We start from the raw sequence: 21,531 nt of genomic DNA, 5'->3' as shown, positions 1-21,531 counted from the left end.
GAGACAGCCAAGTATCATGGATAGGTTTATGCCAAAAATACGGGGTCTGAAAACATGAGAGCCCCCGCCTCACATATCATTGCATTGGCTTTCATAAGGGAGTCTAAAATACAGCATGAAGTACAGCTGAAACAGATGAAATTCTGGTGTTTCATAAACAGGTTCATTCTGCAGATGAGGGAAAAGACACTAACTTATTTTACTTTCTGAAACCATTGCTTGGTAAAGTGCAATGATATAACTATAGGCAGCCTTGTTTGGAGAAAGAAAGTAGTCATAAACCCTTAGTAGTTCAGCTCTGCAACATGCTCTCCATAAAATTAATGAAAAAAAAAGACAACAAATGCTGCATCACTTTGAAAAATTGAAGAATATGAAAATGCACAATAGAAGTGAAAAGAAGTATTTATGCAACTGTCTCTTGGTACCGAATCATCAGACCTAAAATGAATTTAAGTTTGTACACTTGATAAATCATTGTAATCTAGCACAAAATTGATAAGCCAAGGACCATCAGAAGATTGTTTTGGGCAGGCTCCAGTTCAGCCATGCAAGGCGATCTGTCAGCCACGGGGCTCTGCCTGCCCATCCTCCTTCATTAGGTGCTGCACGGGGCAGCAGCAGCTACAAATCTTTTGGTTACAAGAGCTAATAATGTCCTCAGATAGCATGGGCTTAATTAAACAACTTCCAGACATTTTAGCAGCCATTTCCTGCAATAATCCTGTTTAGTAACAAACTATTAAAAAGAATTGACAGAGAAGAAATACATCAAGTTGTTACAGCAACTGAAGTTATTTGGACCAGAATTATATGTCTGCAATTAGGGATTCTGTAACTCTGAGCAATTAAAATATCACTTTATTTGCAAACTAATTAATTCTGAACACATATTTTTCCCATTACAAACTTTTGTGATTATTTAATTTATTCCATTCTAATTACACTTTAATTAATCTACGCTCATATAATATTATACTGTTATCCTGGCATTTGACCAACGAAGACAATAAATTGATTGCAGTTCCGTTGCGCAAGAGCAGAAACTGTCATGCCAGTTTCAACACCGCGTTTATTTATTTGCCTGTTCTATTACTTTTCTTTTCCTCCCACAGGGCATAGGAACATGTAACACAGCACAAATCAGATGACTTTTTGTCTTCTCTACTTTTTTCTTCAAAGCGTGAAATAGAACTTAAAGAGTTTTTAGTATTAAGGAAATGTATACGTAACATGATATCACATAATAAAAATACAACCTATAGGAAATTAAATTACACTCCTAGAACAATCACACAACGACTTACCAATTGATTCCTGATGTACAGGACCATGTCCAGAGCTGCTAGAAAATTATTTGCTTCCACTGCCATTGGGCTCTGCTCAGGATCTAACCCGACACAGCCAACAAGGGGGAAAGAGACCACAACCCATTTTCATACTTATCTTAAAATTACATCCATTTTACTATCTCAGCAAGTTCTACAAGACACTGCATTTTAATTCTGCATCAGGTTACCTTAGATTCATCTAAAATAAAAGCGTGTAAGTCCTTTTCTTACTCTATAAATATTATATTTGGGTTAAATTCCAATAAAATAAATATATACAAATATTTTATGACCCATGGAATTAGTAGTAGTGTATTTTATTTTGCTTTGGCCATACTTGAAGTACAAATGACTGTCTTCAAGTTTCTTTGAATATGAATGTCCCTGAAATTCACATTAGGTGGGAGGAGATACTGAGTAGTGACTTACGAAGACACAATGAAGCAATCTGCTTTTCATGTACTTTTATTACTTCTGCTCATGTTCCTGGCTGTATGTTTTCTTCTGCTTATGAAATAACCCCCTATTATATACGCCTTACCAAGAGCGAGACGCCCAGCAGAGGTAGGCAATTCAATTAAAGTGCACGGCAAGCTGAGCTCTGACAGTGCTTTCCAAAATATTTCCTTTTACTTACATCATGCAGCTTACATTTCATAGATTTAAAAATAAAAGCACAAAATATGGTCACAAAATACATATTTGTTAAAAGAGGTAAAAAAAAAGATTCTGCACTTAACCGAACAGGTTAAGTACTTTACTTGCATCGCCATAGTGGGAGATGCATTTATATCAGAATATTGTACCTGTTTCCTACCCCCATGTTTATATTCTCAGCATTTGTTTCATGGACAGTACTTTGATCTGCATCAATTCAGCAGGTTGCAACTTTAAATCCTTATTCAGGCCAACTTTCAAGGTCAGAAGCAACCATGTTTCAGTACAGACCATATCATTTTGTGCATACATTTTAGTTTCTCCACAAACCTTTTCAGCACTTTTAAAAGCGGAAGACTTTGTGTTATGTATATCACTTTTAAACAGGAGTCAAACTTGCAGATTACAAACTATTTTTATGCTACTAAATATCCCCCAAAATTCAAGCTTAATTACTAATAGCGTGTGTAATTTATCTATTAGGATTCTCATCCAATGCAGCGTAAGTATTTGGATAAGCCAAGTTATTGGAGAGTAAGTTAGTCCAAGAAATCTAACAAGGATGACTACAATTCCAGTGCAAACAGGAGTTATATTTAGAAGGCAAATATTACCTGAATATAATTTAAAAAAAGAAGTTTCTTTTAACAGTTTAGGCTAAGCTTACACTTTAGATACAAACCCACAACTGTTCTTTCCTGCCTGTTTGATCACACAAGCCTACTTCCATTTTGCATGAGCATGTAGGATGCATTAATTAAATATGTTCGTCTACAAGGTTCTGAGATGAGTAATCATATGTTAAACAGTCAAACTGTTAAAATGAGAGAGATATTATTAACAAGCTGGTCCCACATTTCACAGCAGTTGAATACTGGTGATGCTTAATTCCCAGTTCCTAGTACTATTCCCTGTCTCCGATGTTCTGGCCAGTCACGTTTTCTACAGTTTATGGAGCAACGCTAATCACTGTTTAGCAAATGGAGAGAAATAAACCCAAAGTTACAGAATAGAGTTACATAGTTTACACATGTAACTTCAAGCTTCACTCCTCTCATCCAAGATAAACCACTCCTGACCAAAAATGTAGTGAAAAATGCAAAACTGTTTCATCGCCTTAATTTGAAACTTTGAACAATTCTGCAGTACCTGAACTTGAACTCCCAGCCTTTGAATGCGTGTGAACAGCCCCCTATTGTACCGCACTTTTATGCTGGCAGGAACTGAAGTGTCAATCTCTCATCAGATAATCAGATTATGTCATGTTCTGACCAAATTCATTAGGAAAACTTTTACCCACCCTATTATCTCAAACCAGAAAATCTAGATCAAAGTATAACCGATTTTACAGCACAATAAAACTGTTATAAATATTTAAACACTAATTAAAAGGCCTCTTTTGTTAAAAGTAAATAAATAATTGAAAGCCACCTCTCTTCTTATAAATGCTATTCAATGCAACCATATTTATCTCACGGTTCTCAGAAAAACAGGACCTATATATGGTGGAGAGGGGAAAAAATACACTTAAAAGCAGTCATTTGAGAAGACGCAGAGTTTCCAGACTTTTAAATCATTTGCCTACGGTAAGTCACACTGAGTGCTCATGCCTAAATCCATTCATATTGGACCATTGTATCTACTTTATGCAGATGTGCTGGATGCACACTACATCCAAAAGGAGAGAAGAAAAACTTGTTAAGGAAATCTTACCTCAATTAGTAATTTCTCAGTAAATACAATTATATTGTAATATGTTTTCTTCCTTAAATGTGCAAGATCTTCTATCCTAAAAAGGTAAATAACTGAAATTAAGTTGAGCTGATGCATTTTCTGCTTTTTGAGCAGATATGCCATCTGCATAAAACAAATACTGATTGTGAGAGTGCTAAATATCTTCCCTTGTCTCCATTTCACGTGGATAGCAAACATGGCATAATAGGGCACAAAATAATTCATATTAATACAATTAACAGCAAGGAACTGAGTTTAGACTAATTCATGAGCAGAAGCAGCGACAAATAACAACAGGACAGTCATCAATATTGATTTCACATCTTTTTCAGTACTACAATCAGATTCTCCATCTGTAACTCAAACTTTAAAAGTATGATAATTTACGGAAAGGAGATTAATTTAGCCATTTTGAGTCAAAGACGTATTTCATAGCTTCATCCCAAATCCTGTATATTGTTAGGATCCCTTTCCCCTTTGAAGACTTAGTGAATGATTGAAGCTTCTACTTTCTGAGAAACAGATAACACAAGACTAGTAATCTGACTCTAAGCCACTGGATAAAGGCAGTTTGTTTCCTCTTAGCCCATCTGTCAACACCTCTTCAGTAATTAGTCCTAATTATTACAAAGGGCTAGCCTCCCATTCGCATTATTAAATCAGAAATAGTATCATAGCCAGGTATCTTTCAACGCCTACCAGACTGGCGACCTTCGATTTCATTGAATCTTCTATCAGTATCCGCCTTTGGAAGAGCCTCGGCAGTAATTTTAGCATCAGCTTCAAAGATGCAGATCCCACAGTGGAATTCCAGGGATGCATTCATATACACACCCACGTCACGTGACAGGAGAGCAAGCAACACAATTGACCTTTGCATTGTTCTCTAAACTCCCATGATATAAACCACACATCTCTATTTTATACAATAGAACTGAGTTTTTGCCTGTGTGCTTGGAAGTTCTCCTTTGAACTAAATGCTGATAGGAAAAGTAGCAAAACTGTGTCTATAAAAATGAGGGTCAAATCTTTGTTAAGAAAACAATACATCTGAAACTTTTTTTCAGATCAAGATAAAATTGCAAGAAGCAAATATTAACCAAAATATGCATAAATGTATTTAAGTGTGAAGATTTAAAAGGTTTCTTTTGTTTATTTTTGCCCTGTAGCTGAAGTACTTCCCGGGAAAACAAACAGGATGATGGCACTGAAAGTCTCACAAAACTAAAGCTCACTAGCTGAGGCTTTAGTCGGACAGTTTCAAACTCTTCATTTGTGTTAACATTTATTTAACTGAAACGAGGGAAAAAAGATGCTCTTAAGAACCAAACACTCAATTTATTTTAATTAAAAGCCAAACTTGTTTCCCAATAACACATCCGAGACCACTAGTGTGGATTTGTTTACACTGGATTTCCCATCAACAGCAGAGCACTACCAGTTTTCCTCGGACACGATGAACCAGCCTGAGCTGCACTGGTACAGTTTATGGCTTGTGTCGGTATCTCTACTAAAAGCTTGTGCCTAGAGCAGAGCAGCTACATAAATATTCAAAAGGCTCCATGTGAACAAAGCCCACATCCTCTAATTAAAATAGACAATGTTTATATCAATATACTTAGTGTTTAAAAGAATACAGCATACAAAAGACTAATTCAAAAAAATTAAAGAACAAAATATTTTAAAGAACTTTTTGATCTCCTATATTAAATTAGTGATTTTTTTTTCCATCTTTGCAGGTCTCCTCTAAATGCTACAGATCTGGATAACTAACAATACCTACATTTTTTTTAAAGAGATAAATAATAAATGAGCTAGCTACTGTATAAGAAGCAGTAGCCTAAATATTCAGGGTCTTACTGAGCAATGAGGACTTGGGAGGCACTGAACAGGGTGCATGGGGAAGATGCCCCAACCCACAAGGATGTCACTGCAGCTCGGTGGTGTCACTAAAGCCCAGTGCTTAGAACAGGGACCACGTGCCAAGTTCTGGGCCCCTGACCTGTGAATGTGATCACCCAAAGTCCCTCTTGTGTCTCATTCTCCCAACTTGGCCTACTTGGAACTAGCACAAAGACATCTCAGTAGTACACAGTACTGGAGCATGAAGAAACTACTCCGCTTCAGCTTCCTGCATACCTTCCTGCTAGAGCACTCATGGCACCATACAGCTTCACTGCACCTGGATGGCTTTCCACTTCAGAGATAACTATAACTCAGTGCCAAGAAAAACAAGCACATAAACTTAAAATTCATTTTCCAAGTTGTACATTTTCCAAATAAATGCCATGTTGGTAACATGCACAGTAACAGGCAGGCATTTCACTATCACTGGATCAGGCTTTAAAATACATTCATATTTCAGGTGTCAACAATGCAATATTAACACACTTGCCACCACACTTTCCAACAGTGGCGTGCTATTTAGAGATGTTATTTAGGGAAACAACAGAAGCCTGATTGCTTTTGCAGCACATTTCCCCCCATACTCCTCCATGCTGTATTAGTGATGTTACAGGGCATGTAATTTCACTCTCTGTTTGTAGTCCTGTTGTCTATGAAATTGTCTAATCCCTTTTGAACCTGCTGATACCATTGCCTTCACTACCTTCTGCGGCAAAAAATTCACTATCTGAAGTTTCAGAAAATGAAGGAGTATTTTATTTTATTTGTTTTAAACATGATCTCCTACTAGCTTCACTGAGTGCTCTCTAGTTCTTGCATTGCAGGATTTGGAGGGCTAATTTCACATTCAGCTTTTTCATCACTTTCATGATTTTGTAAATCTCAGTGACAAATACCTGTCTTTCTCGGAACTAAAGAGTACCAGCCTGTTCAATCTCTCCTCACATGACAGTGGTTACATTTGCCCTGATCGTTTCAGTTGCCATTTTCTGCACCATCTCCAACTCCACTAAATCCATCTGGAAAAGCAGAAAACAACATAGCACTTCAGATATGAGTCCACTGAGATTCTCCTTAGCAGCAAAATGACATCTTTGATGAGGTAAATCTTCACTGACCTCAAAAATCACATCACTTTCAAGAGAGAAGTTACTTCTTTCTGCAACAGATATAATTACAACTAATACATCTGGCAAAGGAAGTTATCTTTGCTCTCAGTAGTTTATGATTTCTGCTGCAGGGCAAGCCAACAGAGAAAAGCCTAAGTGTAAGTGTACTGTCCAAGGATCTACATCCTGAAGAAATAGAGTAATATTTTAATAGCACTTCCTGAAACACCTAGACTTCCTGGAATTACTAATTAAAATCCCAGAGGAAATGATAATGTCCTCTGTCCATCCAAGCCTAGCAGACTGCTTCCCTACACCACTGTGTATCTTTGGCGGAAGAATTTTAAAGGTCCTATCCACTCTACAGCAATGCTTGAGAGCTTTGGTCCGTGTTTATAGCAATAAGCCCTGCAGCTTCTCTTGCTGACTTGAGCCAAAATCCCTCTAATACATCAGGCTAGCAGCTGTTTCTCTCCATTCCCAGCTATGTACATTTAAGTGACATATTTTACAGTAAACCAGATCCTTCCCTATTTTAAAGTTACTTTGTACTATGTGGAAATGTTGGAGTTTCAACAGGTTGCTTTTTCCCTTGATTTTCATTTCATGTCATTAACTTTCAGGGAAGTAAAAGTGTTTGGGTCAAAAAGAGGCAACAATTATAAAAGCATATGTGCGCACTGTAATCTCAAAAGGAAAAAGAAACCAGACCCCAGCAGAAGGAACAAAAGCAAATATATCTTTGTTCCAGCTGCATGAGCTGCACAAACCCCAAGGAGACAGCACTGAAATCTCTCCAAGACTGCACACAACATCACGGCAATGTAACCACAGCCCTACCTCGGCCTTGCTTCTACCTGCACGAGTCTACAGGGACACAGGAGCCACATCGCCCTGCGGTCACCCAGAAATGCCTCTGTCTCAGAATGGCAACGAGATGGATGGATCCCATGACCTTTATCTGGCAGTTTTGCCCAAGTGCAGAGAGGAAGATGAGGACTTGTGTTCCCAGCACAGTCCTTACAGAAGGAAATGAGATCTGGATTTCATGACACTACTGGCAAACTACCTCTGCAAAGCAGATATTAATTTTTAGATATTATACATTAGAATGTTTTATGTAAATGTAGTTCTGCAGATTGCTCCATTCCCACTAAGGTCCAATATACTTATATACATCAATAATTACACAAAGGTAGTACCACTAAGTTAACACTGATTTTAAAGAGACAACTCACTTAGTGAAGATGTTCACACACATCAGCAACAACCCACAGAACATTAATGTAGCAATTGATTTCAGCTCTCAAACAAAAAAAGTCTTCATAATAATGTTTTTTGTAAAAAAACGGACTATATTTTAACCCACAAGGTCTTTGCTATGTTCCTTTTTGCAAGTCTGCAAGTACTAGTTTCAGGGAAGAAGTCTGTGCCAAAGTATATTATACCTACTATGGCAATAAATTCTTCATGGATGAGGTTTTATACATAAATTACCTTCATTTGCAGTCTCTTAATGCTCTTCTAAATTTTATGGGATAATATGAATTATGAGCACCCATGTATTTCTCCTAGGTATAATGCGAGACAGATCTTTTTCTACTACATGCAAAAGATTATGCAAATGAGTTGTAGTCTACACTTCTCTCCCCACACCCGTGTTCAACAAATGTGATAACACAGAGCAGTCAATTGCTTATGAGAGGTGTACAGCCTGCTATAATGATACATGTGTATGAATTGGATCTAACTAGGCTTAAATATGAATCACATGGTTAAACAAAAGCATTAAAAATATCTGAAAGGTTTTTTTCTAAACTTTATAAACGGAGATTTCTTAATCTGTTATTTCTTAGTTTAGTTATTGGTACATTTATGGTTTGGCAAAATAACCCATTTTAAATAAATTGTACATTTAAAGTGCACAATTTATATTTAATTGAAGCTACCATTGTAATCTTTACAAAACTTGGCTAGATTTAAGTGGCTTGGCTTTAGGTATTTTGCTGGTTCTGCTGGATTTTTAAAACCCTAGAGATCTGGGAATGGAATGAGTCTGTTCACTGTTATTATTAGTCTCTATAAATACTGTTGGTGACCCACCAGAACCTAAATCCTAGCCATTCTTCATATATCTGTTGAACACTGGGTCCTTTGGACTCAGTTAATACACAGCACTTGTCTCAGAAGCAAAGTTCCTGGTTTCCACAGGAGCTCCAGTTTCAGGAATCGCTAGGAATGTGAACTGGTAAACAGCACCCAGACCCCAGTTCTGCAAATTGTTCTACCCCCAGTGTCTGAATCAGCTTAGTAGTTTCAAAGGCTTCACAAGGACAGGTCCAGCATCAGCCATTTTTCTGCAAGGACACACTCTTGGTCCACTGTATTAAACAGCAACAACGCTTCAAAATGCACCTACTCACAGCCACTGAAAACAAGAGGCAAACCAGCAGGAATGGTGCAGATGGTATGGGAATGCTTGCCCTTCTCCCATGACAGCAAGGGAAGGATGAGGCACGAAGGCTCATCGACAAGATCAGACAAAAGAGAAAACACTGAATCATATTAAAGTAATTACCAGAAAATAAGACTTCTGTAAAATATTTGCAATCAGCTAGTTCAAGCCTTCAGGCTCAGTCTTGCACGGGGCTGCATGTAGCGGCACCACCCCAGGAGGCGCTCCAGGAAGAACGGGTGACTCAGAACACAGTTCCTCCCTGGCTCCCTTCCTCTCACATGGGAGAACAAATAATTTCACCCTGTCCCGAATGCAATGTACTCCCACATTACGCCTAACTAGCTTGCCAGTGCAAAACGCCATGGCTGTGTCCTCCCTCTGCTTGCACTACTTACATGCCAGTGAGGGAAGGATGAGGCAGGAAGACCCTATGGTCTCTCCATCTCATTGTCTCTCCCATATCCTCACGCCCACAACTGCTGTCTAAAGAAGCCATATGGGACACATTTACTTCCCCACTCTTGCCCTGAGGTGCTACTACGGACAGGAATAATCTAGCATGGAGATAGTATCAGAATGAAAGAGAAGAGAATTCTTGTTAGGAAGAACATACGTCGTCACTAGATAATGATAACCACATTTAATGGGCACCAGCATGAAGGCATGAATTTCAGAGATTTTCCCCTTATTTTAAACAATACGGGGTTATCACAAAAGTGCCCAATTACATTGTCAGGCATTATACAATATTTATGGTATAAAATCACTATAATTAAAAGCTAAGTGCTGATTTCAATTATTTAGCAGTGGAGCAATAAAATAAGCAAGTGCCTTTAAAATGTTATTTTCACAGAGTAATCACAGAATACAAGAGAAGCTAAACAACGACCTGTCAGGACCTTAGACGTCCCATGGCAAGCCATGAGATTTAAGGTGCAAGGATTCCCAGGCCCAGTATTGCAATTAACCTCTGCATCCCTCAGATCCACTTTTTTGCTGCAAGTTTACAGTGGAGCCAGTATATGGGAAAAGAGAAGAGTGAATTCCTGCCCTGACTGGATTAGAGTTACCACGTCACATTAAAACTAGTCACTTGGGAAAAACAAAGGCTTATATAGAGGTCAAAGATACTGAAGATCTGAAGCAGTGAGGTAGTTCAGTCCACAGTGGCCATGTCTGCATGTGTTTCTCTACTGAAGGACATGGGCTGTGTTCATTAGTGTTGGGAAACCTTACAAGATTATATTAAAAAATCATTTTAATTGGGAAATGAGTTCTAAAACAAAACCTTCATTGAGAATATCATTCAAAACATAGGAAACAAAGGATATTCCCAGTAGATATTCTCAATAAGTTATCTGTCACACAGGGGGAAAAAGACTGCAATACTAAATATTACTAATTTTATTTTGGAGCTAAATAACAGTCCTGAAGAAATGGTGATGAAAGCATTCAGTAAGCAGGAGTGCAGCCGTGGTAAATCAGATGCTGCACTGCTCCTTACGCAGGATGCAGCGTTTGCTGTCCTGAACAGGGATACCACTGTCAGCCGATGAAGTGGAAGTGGCCGTGCCACCTCCTTCCTCCTTGGTGTAGCTGATGTTGCTTAAAGGAAAGACCTCCAGCACAGCTCCAAATCTGCAAGGCTCAAGTGCTACCAATGTGCCAGAGTCAACCATACAGGGCAAAATAATGGGTGGATATGGAGCTCTTAGACTGCTCTCACCTCAGCTGTGATCCTTGCAGAAGGTAGGATGGATGACACTTAAAAATTCTTCACATTTAGCATTACATTAAGGGGTTTCTTCGGTCAAAAAACAGAACGCAGCCCACTTCCGTTAATGTTTCTTACAAACGTTTGTTTTTCTAGGTAGATTTTCAGCTAATCAAAGGCCGAGCTGGAAATATCCAGTTCAAACTAAATGTCTGTAAAGTAAATATACCTGATTATTCTTTGCTTCCTTACACACTTCTCTCCTTTACCAAGAACAAAACACAACTTGCTGAAGAACACATTTTGAAGCAGAAATAATGACATTCCCAACCCCACAGCCCCAGTTTTATTATAAATTAAAAAAACCCAAAGGTCTTCCATTAGCTTCAGTGGTTGGGAGTGGGAAGAATAACATGTTCAGCTACAATGGAGGAAGTACATACGCCAACTGGAAAAACGACTATAAAAAGCTTTTCTTACATAAACATAGGAGGAAGTAACCAACACCCTCAATTGTTGAAGTGAAAGGTGGGGGGCCTAAACTAGGGAAAAAAAAAAAAAAAAGTAAAAATTATAAAAGTCCTGAATGTTTCACATGTTCCCAATTACTCTCAAACTTGAGAGCCTTGTTCAATAAGGTCAAACTGTTACTAGCAGCAGATCTGGCAAATCTCTTTCAAAGAGCATAAATGCTGTATAACAGCACCAGACTAGAGACCATTCCACAGTTAAGACCCTGTGTCACCTGTTTATGTGGCACAGCACTATGGACTCTTTCTGCAACCTACTGCGAGTTGAGTGGAAAGCCCTCTGCACCTGGGACAAGGGATCAGAGTGGAAAAGCAAGGCCACAGAGCTGTGCTGCAGGAAAAGTGTGCTATCACACCAGGCTGCTTCTGCTCCAAAGACCTCCACTAACCAGCGGTGTCCCCAGCTGCACACCAGGAACGCAGCCCCTCGTCACACAGCAATATATATGCCCAGCTGGAAACCATTGTGGCATCTTCTCATCTGTCAGAGGACAAAAGAATCAAAGGGTCTAATGCAGGTGCAAGAATCCAAAGTACAGCTTCAGAAGGTCAAACAGCCCCATCACAGAAGAGAAAATTTATTAGAGCTAATAGCTAAATACTGACAGGCCAGAGATGCAAATTCTAACAAAGCAGGCTGAGGAAAAAGGAGGCAGTCGGTGAAGTAGACCACACTGATTATAGCTCCTCCAGAGAGCTGCTACACGGGCCTTTGCAATGGGCAACACCCAGTGGGAGCCAGCCATCACTGATACAGGCTCGTATGCTTCCATGTCCCAGGCATCAGTCCCATACACCAAGTATTCTGATCCCTAGCAGACATGAGGTCTTTAAGAGAGATACAACCAAAAAAGAGCTCCCCTGATGATCTGCTGCCACTTCAGTCTCATATTTTGCCATTAAGGTAATGTGGCTCATAGAAATTAGCAAAGTCATAGCCTTCTAGTTACAGAACTTGAATTTCTCAACAATTATTTAGTGAGTGCTATGGAGCCAGGTCAGAACACAGATAATCAGCACAAAGAATCTACTAGTTTTTACTGCCCAGCCAGTCACTGTGTAAAAGGACATAAAACTGACCTCAAATTAGGCAGAGGTTTTGCTTTGTAATGAACCTGTAGCTTCAAGGTCATTTCACTGAAACTTCTTACACAGTTTTGAGCATCTACCGTTTATAAATGACTACAAATTAAAACCAGAGAAGACATCGCACAATATTCAAGTGGAAGCTGATAGCTCTGATTCTCTCCTGCCCCAGAACATGTCAAGTTGTTTTGGAATTTTTGAAAATAACAATTAGAAACACAGACCAACCAATCTGGGATAAAATTGCATTCTTCTTCCTCTGCTGCTTACTTAGCAAATGTGTTAGCATTGCTTTCCCAGGACAGCAGAGACAGCAAGCTTTGGCCTGGCTTAGCACTTTAAACACCAGGAGAGTCAATACAGAAGAAACCAATCTGCATTGTCTGCGGTATTAATGGTCAATGCAAAACAGGCCAGGATCCTGGGTTCTTGAACCTGTTTTCTTTATTCCGCACAAATGAAAAGCTTTTGTGATAGGCCATTCTCGTTATTTCAAATTGAGAATCCACGGCTTTACAGAGGTCTGCACAAACATGGCTCTGAGCAAGCTCGTTCCTAGATGACTCCTATTCTCCCACTTTCACATCTGTTCTCACTTTATTAATTTGTGTCATTGTTTTGGGTGGGTTTGGAGTGGGGGGGACACATTAAGTGTGCCCACGGGTCTTCTCCACAGCTCACCCTGTGTACACTTAAAATCCTTGATGTATCTTGTTTGCAGCTCTACCTCTCCCACCTCCTAACACTAACTATGACTTTTTTCCCTCAAATAGTCTCACCACTTTCTCATGGCAAAATCGGCACTGCAGACTGCCAACTGATTCCTGACAATTTATTTACGTGTTGAGCATCATGTAGTTCCACGATGTGAATTAAAAAAAAATCCTCAGATGCTTACATCATTCTCCTGTTTCTAGTTCTTAAGAAGTTACTTTCTTGATATTCAAACTCAAATCCTGATGACAGAAACTTGCATTGTAAGGAGAGGCAAGTAGAAATTTCTCATCAACTGAACAAGTTGAGCTATGCTTCTGGGTACATATTACAATATCTTTTTCGCATCACACCTACTCTACTAAATGTACAAAATGCTGAGCAAGTGATAGTTTTGTCAGCCACCAGCTAATCAAATGAAAAATTATTAGGCTTACAAAAATAATAAAAGCAGAAGCCAGCTGTGCATTTGTTGGATGAAAATCCCAGTGTCTCCCATGTTAGCTCATGTGTATTTCAGTTTCTGGGAAGAAAATAATGGGAGTTTCTCCACCCTTTCTCTTGTGAGCCATAAAACAGATTTATTACCTAGGATGTATTCTGTGTTTTCTCCTGAGGAAAAAAGAAAGTGGTGGAACAAGTTCATTTTTTTCCCTTCTACAACTAGGATTTTCTTTATAATAAACACAGAGCTTAATTTTGGTATCATGTGGCCCTTCTATTTAATGCTCTGGTCACACTTTTTACCTTTCTAAATCTTGAATTGTAGCATTTTCATTTCAGTGGGGAATCTACAGCTGCTCCAGCTGTCTGAGTGCAAAAAGTCTGTCCTAAGGTTACTATCTGGTAGGTTTTAAGCAGAATCCTTCCCTCCCCTAAATCAAAGAAGTTTAGCTTCCACTGCAAAACCAGGGAATAACTAAAAAAAGCTAGACATTATTTTATGTTTCTTTCCAAATAGTTCTTGCTCAGCTTTACCTTATACCCAACAGTCACCCAGCAGCTCTGGGAAACTTAGGCTGGGTTAGGACAGGGTTGCATCTCATCTGGAAAGGTTTTCCTGTACAAATTACTATTTTTTGACTGTAATGGTCACCTTGTGACCTTTAAAAATAAATCATGAAAGAGAAAATTTGCTGACTAAAAGATTTTTTGCTCCAAAGACTCCTAATTTGCTTACAATGTGATGTTACAAATCTGAAGACCTGTGCTGGTAAATCCATTTATAGAAAAGGTGGATTTCCCCTGTAACTTTCACTTTTGAGATGCAGAAAATACTGATTCATGTTTTAAATGCTTCTGAATCATGACATAGCCTGGGTTCTCCAGTTTAGTGGTCTGGAAACTTTCAAGGCTAATATATGCCTTTTCAAATGACATCCAGTATTACTTCTTTTTTAAAGTAAATCTGTTGACTCTTTTAGATTTGTAGCCTAAACGTGCCCTACAATGTGCTCTTGATAACTAGCACCTATTGTTTAACGAGTCACTTTTCTCAACACCGCAAACCTGACATCTCTCAAAGTTCCAATTCTTTCAAATAATCCTATGAGACTTGAGCGTTTACACTAAGTCATAAATGCCACCGAAACAATTTTTGAAATGGTGAGTTATGCCATCATTAGCTGCATATAATTAAAATGAACCATAGGAAGTGCATTCATTACAGTTGTGAAATTATTTTTATTGGTTACGAAAAGAAAAACAGAATCAGTTTTTTAATCATACAAGTGTGCCAGCACAGAGCTCAGAAGGAAGCTGGCTTGCTTGTGCAAAAAATTGTGCAGTTTTTTTTCATAGATTTATTTATTCTCAGTGCTTTGTAATCATTTTTACTACCCCATAGAGACCAATAATTTGGAAAAAAAAAAATAGCAAAAAGTTTTCAAGCTACTACTAATCCAAACCCCTTCATTCGTACTACCAAGTATATTCTAGTGCAAACTGCATTATTACAAAGAAAGCATAAATCTATCCACACAGGTATATTTGAACCAAAACACTGCTACTAGACTTACCTTTTTTCTTTATAGAGACACACACAAACATGTAAAACTGTGCTGAGGTTTCAAGTTTGTACAAAAGTAACGTAACAGCATTACAACTCAGAAAAGGTGTTCAAAAAGGAAAGTTCAACCTTTTTTTTAATCATTACTAATTTTTTCTTTGCAATCCCAGAAATGTCACTGATATACATCTATAATTCAACATAGTTACGACAAAACAATAGCTGTTTTCCCCAATGAAGACAGTGCTTCATAGAATATAATTTCAGAAAACCATAATCTTCAGCATTAATTCTCCCATCTAAACTAATTAGCAATGACTGGTTTACAGTTCTTACTGTTCCAATGAAATAGTATGCTTTTATGGCTGAGCTTGCAGAGAAATAGTGTTCAATTTAAAAATAAAAGGTATGTGAACAAGCAACAAAATACAGCCCAATGTACTGTGTGATAAAGAGTCAAAAAAATTGTCTCTTTAGAACGTAAGAACATATACGAGCCAGTAGTTAAGTGGTTCTTCGCAAAAAGAACCTCACAGTTTTCTAAAATGGTCAAGGGGGTTAGAAAAGATGTAATGTACTTAGTACTTAGTCAACAGATCTGCTCCCAAATGTGTTACAATTTGAATACTGTAATACTGATACTTAAAAATAAGTCTCTGCGCAAATTAACCAAAACCAGACTATTTATCTGATATTAGAAACTGGCATCTATTCCAGTGCATGCACCAACATAATTTCCATCTGCAAAATCTTTATAACTGATAATGACACATCCGAGCCAAAACACAGATTTCCTGATCACAAGGATATTTTTTACAACAAGAAAAAACTAGTTTACCTGTAAATCAATAAAAATGTTGATAGGAATCATTAGAAAACAAGCAGTTATTCCAGTAGTTTCTTTAAAACGTAGTCATTTAGCTAAAAATAAATTAAATGTCCTCTATACTCCATATAACTTATGCAGACAGAACAAATTATTAATTAAACTCTTCCCAGTCATGGAGCCCTCTCTAAAAGCCTCACAGAAATTCCACTAAAATTGGAGGCTGGTGGAAGGAGCTTTGGAAGAATGACAAGTCACAAAGAGACTGTGCTAAAAAGCAAGAAGCGCCCTTCAAAACGACTCTCAGTGAAGGAATAAACGTTACACATAGATTTGCATCTCTCACGTCTTCTATTTTTTCCAGAGCACGCACCGTGTCTGTTTTTTACCTGGTTCATTTCAAAACGAAGCTACTGAATTTGGACATTATTTTCTAATGCATAGTGGCATATAAAGGAGCTGTAAAAGGCATTTTCTTCATTTCAAACAGCCAGTGCTACTGAGAAGGAAAATACACAACAAAAGAAGCGTGGAATACCTGGCTGCAGAATCAGACTGCCAGTAGAGGGAGCAAAAGCAAGTAACGCCCGCTACTCTAACTGAAAATACCACTGCAGGGCTCCGTGAACGAGGAGTAGCACACCCACGTTATGTAGTGTGAAGACAAATGAGAGGTGTTGATCTTTTTCATTCCTCTTCAATGAATCAGTCTGTGAAATATCCATTAAGGCAAGATTTCCTCCATTTTCTGATAGTAATCAAAGTAAAAAACTAGGGCTTCGAGTCAATCTGTTGAAATGAGGCTAGTTCTGTAGATTTCCACAGGCTGTATCTGAATAGAATTCGTATTATGAGATAACGGTGTGCTAATTATGCAGCCACAGAATCACTCTGGCTGGAAGGGACCTCAGGAGTTCTCCAGCTCAAAGCAAGGTCAGCTATGAGACCACACCAGGTTGACCAGAGCACTGTCCAGTTGATAAATACAATATTATTTTTTCATATTACTGTATAATTAACAATAATATGTTTTATTTTGTAGACGCTTCCAGCTGAAGGGTACGAAAGCACTTTTAACTGTTCCTGAGCACTACCATTTTGCAGACGGTAGGGGAAGGCAGAGTGACCACTGACCCACCTGCTCCGTGCTTTCCGTGGGCAGAGCCGGGTGCAGCACGCAGCAGACGCAGCTCCCTGCCTCACCCTGCTCTGCTCAAGCACTGTCCGTGCAACCTTGTTTACTATCACTTTTAAATACCTTACTAACGCTAATTTCTGCTGGCCATAAAAGCACTGAGATTATTCCGAGACAGCTGTAAAATTCACTATGTTAGAATTGTAAGCTGCATTACAAGCAGGTTTGGTATTTATGGCTCACTGATATTAAATATTCGATCGGGTTTATTCTGAACTCTAAGCATATCAGTATTACAGCTGCCAGAGAGACGTAGCACAGAGGCTCTCCAAGCAAACTGCCTCAGGGCAGCTTAACCGCAATTAAGTAGATGCAGACTCGAACCAAAATATTACTTCTACCTAGCGGAGGCCTTACACCAGACACAGACGCGACCTCTCCCTCAAGCATTCGTCCCACCGGGGGCGTCTTCCCACCCCGACTCGCTGCTCTGGCCGGGACAAACTCCGCGTACCCGCTGCAGCGCCGGTCACCGGCCCGGCACCCGCCATAGGCCGCGCGCTGCCGCCCGTGACAGGGAATAACGGTCTCCCGGGCACGCGCCCCGCGCGGGCTGTGCCGCCCGCCCCGCACGCGGCGGGCCGAGGCGCGCGGCCGCTCCGCCGTTGCCGTGGCGACGCCCCCGCGCAGGCGCATGTTGCTCCCCCCCGCAACGCCGGTGCCAGGCGCGTCCTCCCCGCTCCGCCGCCGCCACGTCCGGGCGTTACTCGCGCCTCCCCAGCGGTCGAGCCGGGAGTTCCCCGTGGCGGCGGGGGTGTAAGGCCCTCACTCCACTCCCCCGCCTCCCCACCATCTCTCACCGAGCGCCGCTCCGCCTGGGGGAGGGAAGAAGCGTGACAGCGATGATTCGGCGATCCTCCTCCCGGGAACCAGGCAGACACAGAGGAGCGCCGAGCGCGATACTGGCGGCCCGTCCGTGACGTCGCGGGGAAGCAGGGCCGCGCGCATGCGCTGTCGGCGCGGCGGGCCCGCGGTGCCGTTAGCCCCGTGACGGCCGGTCAGGCGGGTCCGTGGTACCGCCAGTGCGGAGCCGGGACGGCGGGAGCCAGCGCAGCCGCAGGGCCCTAGGGCGGCGGGGGCTTCGCCGCAGCTCCGGCTCACCATCCCCAAAGGACTTTGCCATCACCGAGCAGCAGGTCCGGGCGGGACGTGAACCGTGTCAGTGCTCCGTGGAGCCAGACGCGAGCACCGGAACGTGCGAAGAACAACGTCTGAGAGCAGAGGGCTGCGGCACGGGCGGGTTGTGCTGGAACCGGTTGGGAAGGCCCTGGCTGGGCGCTGGTGTCCGGCGTTGCCATGGAGCATGTGCCTGGTTTGTGACTCGCGTGATTCCCCGGAGCTCACTGCAGTCGACACGCGGGGTGCTCGCCGGGCAGTGTTTCAGGCTCTCCTCAACTCCGCTTACAGAGAATTCATTTACCTGGAGCTCTGCTGAGCACGGCATTACCGCGTTCCTGCATTCATTTGTCTCCTTTGGCAACCGCTGTCAGTCTGGGTTCGTTCTGGGATAAACAGACCCAGGTCTTTCAGTGCAATGTAGCCACACTTATCTTTCCACATGCTGTCTTGCAGGAGAGCCTCTTCAGGAAACAAAGTCACCTCCTGAAATGGTTCCAAATAGAAGTTAATGGTTTGGTGTTACAATTGGATTAAATCAGGCAACAGTTAAATGCCACTATAACAAAAATTCTGCTATGTGGGATTGGAGTTGCACCCTGCTAACATATCCATCTACCCTCAGAGCGGTGATGGCAGGCTCAGTGCATGTGACACGACAGCACTGCAGAAAGCCAGAGTCCTTCCCCCGCTAAGTGTCCCCTGTTGCTCTGCAGCTACACCAACACTCGCTCAAGGAAAGCAAATAAACCCTCATTTGCTTGTGTTACCTGGCTAGGAGATACAAGCTTTGTCATTTAGCTTCTCAGAAGGCTATACTGCTATAATTACAGCTAGAAAGATTGCTACCCTATAAAACTGCTGCTCAGCTTTCCTGCCATTTTCACCTATGGAATGAAAGAGCCTTTGAAAACTAAATTACACCTAGAGTACCACAGTGCTGTTAAATAATTGCTGTTCTGTTCCATTTCTGTTGATGTAATCAAAGGCATGGAGATTTTTCATGAGTTTGTGAAGGTAAATCTGGGGTTTGTTTATTGACTGAAATGCTATAAAGTCATCAGTAGGGACACTGGTTCTTAAATCCTTGCTCTAAAGGGCTCTTGAAATGCCGTCGGTGATTGTGAAAACACAGTACACTGAGGTAGCTATGCTTCTCATTATTAGGAATGTCCTAAGCACAGATATTTCCAGTATTGAATAATGCAAAAATATAGCCTTGTATTTCCCTACATGTTTTACTGAAATGATTTGAATGAAGAGATTTAGAGCAGCAGATCATTGCTATAAAATGCTAAGCATAATGTTACCACATGTGCAGTATACTTTCAGGTCTTTAATTTGTTAGGACCTAAATGTTTATTAGAATATGGTACAGCTAGTATTCCCTACAGTCACCTTGGAAAATACCCCTTTCACAATACAAAGATAATGAGTTATATTGCAAGACAAGGTGGTTACCAGAATTCAGGAATGACAGAATCCAATTAATTTAACATGAATTAATGCAAGATCAAATTTACTACAGTTGGATGCAATTTGTAATTGAAAGTTCCATTACAGTGCACGTTTTTACATGTTATCTCTCATCAGTAAGATCTCAAAAGAGCAGAGCCTCCATTTTGAACCACAGCGGTGTATTTATTGTTATCACCAATAACTCTTTCCTTAGGTGTTTGCTGCAAGGAACTTCAGGGACCAGCAGCCCTGCTGTGCACCAGGGGCTTTGCTCTCGCTCTTTCTCAGGGAAAACCATGGCTGAGGCTTGAACAGAAGCCGGGGCTTCACCTGCCTTGTTACTTGTAGATTCCTTTTCCCGTTTTTCACTCTTCTAGGGGATCACCCCTTTTCTTTTTTGGGTGGGAAGGGTGAGAGCAGCTCTCTAGTCAAATAAACCTTTCAATCTCCTATCTCCAAAATAAACACTTTTATTGTGGACAGTCCAAGCTCCTTAGGTAAAGCTTTAGGTCTCAAATCCAAAAGATACACTGTGTCCTTTTAATAATTTCATAGTGGAAACCCTTTATTTGCCCATTCCTGTGGTGTTATGGAGGTTTTCAATGATTCTGGTTTAGGTTTCGGGATTAGGTGAAACCAGAGTGCCTTAAACCTCTTTAGAGGTTTGGGATTAGGTCTGCATCAGGCCTAATACAGCCTTTCTGTGCAAGGCTAAATTAAATGGCAGGAATATTTGTTGTGCACTGATTCACAGGTGTTTGGCAAAATACCAGGAAACATAAAGGAACCACTGGAAGAATCATGAAGGCAAAGCCATCGAAACATGAGTATTAGCTAAGTACTGCAGTATCACTTGCAACTGTGGGGTCTTTCAGACTGCTTCTAAGTGATTTTAAGCATGGATATCATTTTTATGTGTCTCTTTCACATGAATGTGAGTAAATTGAAGATCTGTCGTGCAAATGGATCATGGGTTTTTATTTGGGTATCACATTCTGGTAATTGCTGCCTGTTTTATAGCAAATGTATATTAAAGTTCGTCAAACAGCTGATATCACTGAAGCTCCATTGTTTTATTGGACACATAAATTCTACTCCTTCTCTGGGGTATGCATTGCCCTGACAGAATATGCTAGGTCACGAGGAGAAAAGCACAATAGATTTATGCCTATTATTAAAACACCACCCTGTCTGGCTCAGGAGGCAGAGACGTTTGCCTCGTTGATGACCATGGACTAATTGGAGGAGATATTTTCATTGTGCAGGCTGTCGACTGTGAGGCTTTGCAGCACTTTTCATTAGCTTTGTCTCTGGTAGGGATATTTTTCCTCTATGTGCGCAGCTTCATGGTTTGTAATACTGGCATATACCCCTAAGGCACTGTCTGAGGTGAGCAGATTTCATGAAGCAGAACGATGAGCAGCTCAGTGCTACAGTTTCACGATCTCTGGAAACTGCAGCAGCTGTTCTGGCTGCATTTGTAGGGAAAAGCAGAACCTCAGATGTCTGGTCATCAAAAGGACCTAAATATGTAGCTATGGGGCAGCGATGCACTGAGCCCAATGGGTTGGTTCCTACGACTGCCTAAAATCAGTTACTACCTGAGCATAACTATCTCGTCATACCAAAGCATTCCCTTCACTGATTATGTACCTGTCTGGCCTCTCCAGAAGAGTGTATTTTGAATGCA

General features: G+C 40.6%; 1 protein-coding gene across 15 annotated transcripts in view; it reads right to left on the bottom strand.

Annotated features, from left to right (window-relative positions):
* GNB1L (G protein subunit beta 1 like) overlaps positions 1-20,888 on the bottom strand; it is a 51,820-nt gene extending 30,932 nt beyond the window's left edge. For 4 of the 15 annotated variants that reach the window (XM_065033669.1, XM_065033672.1, XM_065033670.1 and 1 more), the window contains exon 1: positions 18,068-20,888. Coding sequence is in view for 1 of the 15 variants with exons in the window: in XM_021284563.2 (XP_021140238.2) it covers positions 17,625-17,903 (279 nt within the window). In the remaining 14 variants the exon portion in view is untranslated. The other 11 variants (XM_065033668.1, XM_065033680.1, XM_065033674.1 and 8 more) reach the window with 9 other exon arrangements.
* Positions 20,889-21,531: the final 643 nt, after the last annotated feature.

Source organism: Columba livia, chromosome 17 (genome assembly GCF_036013475.1).
Source record: "Columba livia isolate bColLiv1 breed racing homer chromosome 17, bColLiv1.pat.W.v2, whole genome shotgun sequence".
NCBI lineage: Eukaryota > Metazoa > Chordata > Aves > Columbiformes > Columbidae > Columba > Columba livia.
This window is presented reverse-complemented; position numbering and strand designations above follow the sequence as displayed.